Here is a 5,001-nt window from a genome sequence, read left to right as displayed (position 1 = left end):
TTTAAAATATAAAGATAAATAAATAGAATAGGTGGCAAATTTATAATTTTATTTATAGAATTAAAAGTAGTACATAGCTAATACTCACCCATAGAAAAATGGTGAAAATGTGAAATATGCCTTCCCCGCTTAAGAAAAAAAACCAAAGATATTAAGGTAAGAAGATACAATCTTACATTCACGTTTTCCGGGATTCAAATTTTGTCATCCCCTTTCCCTTTTTCAATACAATAATGATAAAATGATTGCAGTCGTGGATGATTTTTTAACTACTTAATAATTGAAACACTGGAGTGGAGTATGAACTTAATATGATTTTCATACATAATAATTTACCAAAATAAAGTTCACTGTCTGGACTGATAACTAAGTCGATGTTATGATGACAAGATGTTAAATACAAAAATTTAGTCACTGGTTTTTTAACTAACACTACACCACCACCACCAGCTATGCTTCTTGAACCCCATCTCAGAAAACAGGACGGGAAGGACACCACCAACCTTCAATTTTGCTTCTTGTTCTTAGCAGCTGCATGTTGTTGAGGCTCCCACCCAGACATACGCTGACTGACACCAGGGCCGATCTGATCTTGAACGCGCTCCGACCTGGGTGTGTGCTGCAATGCAGATGTTTCATTGACATGTTTCACTCCCTCGGTTCGTGAATTCACGATAGGAGGAACCATGGTGTTCCCCATGAAACCGTTTTCCATTCTCTGATGATGCAAGGGAACTGGTTGGTGAAAAAACTGATTAGTGTTTGGCTGCAATGGAACAGGAGCAGTTGAAGATGTTTCCAATGGGCTGCTAACAAAAGGCATGCCAACACTTGCTACATTGTGCCTAGATAGAAGACCAGAGTTAAAGTTAATCCCCGTCACCCGCTTAACTGTTTCTTCAGCCATTTTTACCTGAAAATTTCAAGTATAACAATCAACATGATAGGCACGGAATTAAATTTGCATCAATCGGCATCAATAGTGATTCATAGAAAAAAAGTAAAATAGCTACAACCAATCGCAGCAGTTTCAGGCATCAAAGATGCAAGACTGTGCTTCACAGTTTGCAACGGTCCAAACACTGACATTAACATCTGATGTCCAACAAGGTAACTCCAGTGTATTAACACGACAGATCATGTCAGTATCCGTTATGTAAATTTCAGAGAGACATACAAATCATAAATAATTTCAAGTATATTAACAGTCGAACACACCATAGAACTGAGTGTGTCAGTACTGGACAAGTCCAGCAGATCCCTGAAATGGAGCACATACAGATCACCAAAACCAAATAACCTCCCTTCACCGAGAGAATTGCAGCTACTAAATTCTGAAAGCTCATTTTCTATTTAATCCTTTAATCCTAGATTAAGGAAAATGAATTACCCATGGCTTTTCAGAATTTGACCGACTAATCTTCACAAACTTCATGATGTCACAATAACATATTCTCCTGTCATTTATATGGAAGTAAATTTTGAACTTTCAGCAGGAACCATAAGTCAAACTAACTGAAGAATAACTGGACCAAAGTAAGAAAAGGCAAATTAGGAAATGGTGATGATGACGAACTGATGCTGATGGTTTACCTTTGCTCTTAATGTTTCGATATCAGCCTTCAGAATTCTATTGTCCACAGCAGCTTCATCATACTTGTGATTCGTGTCAGTGAGACTCTTGAGTAATGTAGAATGTTCAACTCTTAGTTGGCCAACCTTGAAAAAATCACTTACAGGATTAAAAATAACAATAAAACAAACTGCACCAGACCATTAAGGGGTAGGAGGAATGATGTAGTAAAACCTGCGCTTCAAGTTCATTCATATGTGCTTGCTTTCTTCTCCTTGAGCGTCTAGCTGATTCTCGATTTGACCGCATTCTGAGCCATCAACAATATACCAATTAATTCAGAGCAATTTTGTGATTTCATCACCAAATCAAAGATTGAATTTAGTGAGAATTTACTAATTCACATGTCTAGTAGTGAGATAAGTAATTACTGCTTAGAATGTTTGTGCTTTAAACCAATATATTGATTTAAGAAAACACAAAAAGAAAAATCCCTGAGCCAAGAGCTGAGGTATAGAATTGTAAGTTCAAGATCTATTTGCAAAATAAATATTTGATCTTTTTAAAGATAAGAAATTAGTTCTTATAGCTGTTACTTAAAAGAGATGCTAGTCTTTTTAATTAGGATAAAAAGAAGAGAAAAGGAAATCAAACATGTTAAGCGAAAGAGAAAATAACAGAAAGCATTTCAAACTCCTCAAAACAATCAATAATACAAGTCAAAAATAGAAAACATGATTACCTCCTTGCACGTTTTGCATCAGCCGGATCCATGTTATCAGTAGTTTCAGTATCTCTGAGTTCATCATCATCTGAATCTTCTCCTGATGACACACTTGTTGTTTGCCTCATTTGTACCTTTGATTTTGTTTGTGTAGTAGACATAGCCAAGACTTCACTAGGTGTAGCATCTAGTTCACCCTGTCCTTGAGCCTTTGAGGAACCTACAATGGTAGAATTTGTATCAGCTAGATATTATTATATGTAAAGCAGTCATTGAAAAAGGAGAACGAAATTAATGCAAGAAGAGCTCCAAAGATCTTTACAATATTTTCTACAGATTAGTTATTAGGAAATGTGAAGAAAAAGAAGTAGGAAGGAAAATGGAGAAGTGGAGAAAAATGAAAATAAACAGGATAATATTTCATTTCTTGTTTGAATGCCTATGTAAAGTTTATAAGAAACTAATAAAAATTATCAAATCTAGTAAAGAAAATTAATTCCATTTTTATGTATCCCTCCATCTTTCTTCTCATTTTCCTTTCCTTCACTCTTTCAGAACAAACATGAATCAAAGATTGAGTTACGTTGCACCTTGTGAAGACAGAAAACATTAGTAACTAGCAGTTATTATTTATTAGGAATAATCATGCATGATATGTGCAGGATGGCTCCAATAAAAACTAAATGAAAAACAATGCTTTCCTATAGTTCACCAAGAAGCAAAAAAAATCATTGATGTAGTTAACTTAAAGGATCCAAACTACAGAAACATTCATGTCATTCATTCTGCTACTATCTCACCCTCAACAAATCACAAACTAGATGAACTACATTTGATTCAAAACCATATAGACTTGTCATAGTATAGAAGGGCCTGACTGCCATCAGAAAAATTAAACCTGTTGAAGCAGTGCAGCCTCCTATTACAATGAAACATGCTTATGGGATAGAAACTGCTTATCTCCCAGTATAAGACTAGTGATCTTCCCAACTGCACTCCAACTCCAATTGAATTTGAGTAAGGCAAATGCCTTTATCAGTTTGCCGAAATACAAGTATTCAGAGCAAATTTTTACAGAAATCCTAGCTCTCCTTGGATAAGAAACACATATTACAAATAAAAATTGACTCCCTTAAAATCTAACTACTGCTCAGGAATAGAATTACCCCTTTGAACTAACATGAAATCGGCTCCTTAAAATTTGAAACGTACGGAAATAACTTAAATTAATTTACAGGGTTGCGTAAGTCGTATGCTTATATCACAGAAGTTGCATTCAAATATCAGAGTCAATAAGAAACGTGAACGGTCCTTCATCCTTACTCTAAACAAGTTCGATCTATTGCATTTGAGAAAAAAGGAAAGTCTAGAAAACTCGAATTCATTAAAAAGAACAAGTCAAATCAGAGGCATGCAAAGAAAAAGCTTACCTTGAACTTGGGATCTCGATTGAAGCGCTTGATCTTCAGCTTGCGCAGAGAAAACTTCTGCCTTCACAGATGATGCCTGAATAATATTTATTTTTCAGAAAAAATATCAAATACGACTTATAATATTTAATAATAAATCCAATTGGAAATAGAGATTGGAGAGAGAAGAATACACGAGAGAGAGCAACAGCTGCGCAGGCTTGATGGAGCTTGTCCTTGAGGATCGCGCGGTACTCATCCGAGTCAATCGAGAACGTCGGTGCCAGATCGGACGGCGGACTGTTATGATTCTGATTACCAGGTCTTTTGATCTCCACCACGTCACCTTCACCATCGGCTTCTTCAGATTTCGAAACGGACGGCCGAGGTTCCGCCAAGGATGGACCGATCACACTCTCGCCCGAACGCGACACTGGGATCGCCCCGCCCGAACCAGAAAACTCTTCAATAAAATTGTCAAAAGCCCACTCCGATTGGCTTCGGCTCATCCCCGGCGGAGCCGCCCAAAAGGAGTCCGAGAAATCGTCAACTGAGAACTCAGTATGCATCGTTTTCAGTGAAATCTTTTTCCCTTCTTTTTCTCCACGATGCAATTAGCCTTCCTCTCTCTTTATTCCAGCTTGTTTTTATCATTTAAAATTATATGCGGGAAGAAACAGAATATATCCACTAACATTCCACTGGTCAAATTTTGATTTTAGTCCTTTTACTATAATCAAACTAAAAATTCAGTTCATATATTATAATTCGATATTACTTTTTAATCTCTGTATTTTAGTAACACAATTAATTAATCCAAGTATTTATATATTTTAATTAATAAATTAGCGTAATAAGTTGAAAAACGTGTCTTTATTAAAAACAGAAGTCAATTAGACTAATTGATTAATAAAATCATAAAAGTATAAAGAAAATAAAACCCTTGTAGACTCGGATTTGAGTAATTGTGATGTGTGAGTCTCCTTTTTACTTTGTGGGTATGCCTTATATGAGTTGTGTTCGATTCGTTTTGAATTAGTCCTCATCCTCTTTGTATTGTATTGGTTGAAATCTATATTATTGTCCATGCAACATATATTTGTACCAATCTTGTGATGTTTTTGAACTAGTGAAACTTTAAAAAGAATACTCAGGGATAAAATCCTAAATTTGAGCACAATAAAAAGTACCAAAACCATAATTTGATCAGTTCTTACAATTAATACACGTGTTAGTTAATAAATGAGTGGGGAGAGCGGCTATTGGTAGAAATTGAAACACTTGATGATGTGCGT

General features: G+C 35.6%; 1 protein-coding gene across 1 annotated transcript; it reads right to left on the bottom strand.

Annotated features, from left to right (window-relative positions):
• Positions 1 to 294: 294 nt before the first annotated feature.
• Positions 295 to 4,366, bottom strand: LOC105790671 (light-inducible protein CPRF2). The gene is made up of 6 exons (XM_012618388.2): positions 3,901 to 4,366; positions 3,728 to 3,803; positions 2,316 to 2,517; positions 1,808 to 1,883; positions 1,594 to 1,719; positions 295 to 913 (listed from the first exon to the last, which is right to left on the bottom strand). The coding sequence occupies exons 1-6, from the start codon at positions 4,273 to 4,275 to the stop codon at positions 506 to 508; spliced, it is 1,263 nt and encodes a 420-aa protein (XP_012473842.1). The 5' UTR covers positions 4,276 to 4,366; the 3' UTR covers positions 295 to 505.
• Between the last annotated feature and the right edge of the window lie 635 nt (positions 4,367 to 5,001).

Source organism: Gossypium raimondii, chromosome 8 (genome assembly GCF_025698545.1).
Source record: "Gossypium raimondii isolate GPD5lz chromosome 8, ASM2569854v1, whole genome shotgun sequence".
NCBI classification, from domain to species: Eukaryota; Viridiplantae; Streptophyta; class Magnoliopsida; order Malvales; family Malvaceae; genus Gossypium; species Gossypium raimondii.
The sequence above is the reverse complement of the archived record's forward strand: the minus strand, read 5'-3'. Positions and strand labels throughout refer to the sequence as shown.

Coding starts and splice junctions, on each gene's coding strand:
- LOC105790671 (XM_012618388.2), bottom strand. CDS start 4,275: ATGCATACTGAGTTCTCAGTTGACGATTTCTCGGACTCCTTTTGGGCG. Junction 1,884..2,315: donor GATGCAAAACGTGCAAGGAG/GTAATCATGTTT, acceptor TTGATGGCTCAG/AATGCGGTCAAATCGAGAAT. Junction 914..1,593: donor TCGAAACATTAAGAGCAAAG/GTAAACCATCAG, acceptor TGAAATTTTCAG/GTAAAAATGGCTGAAGAAAC.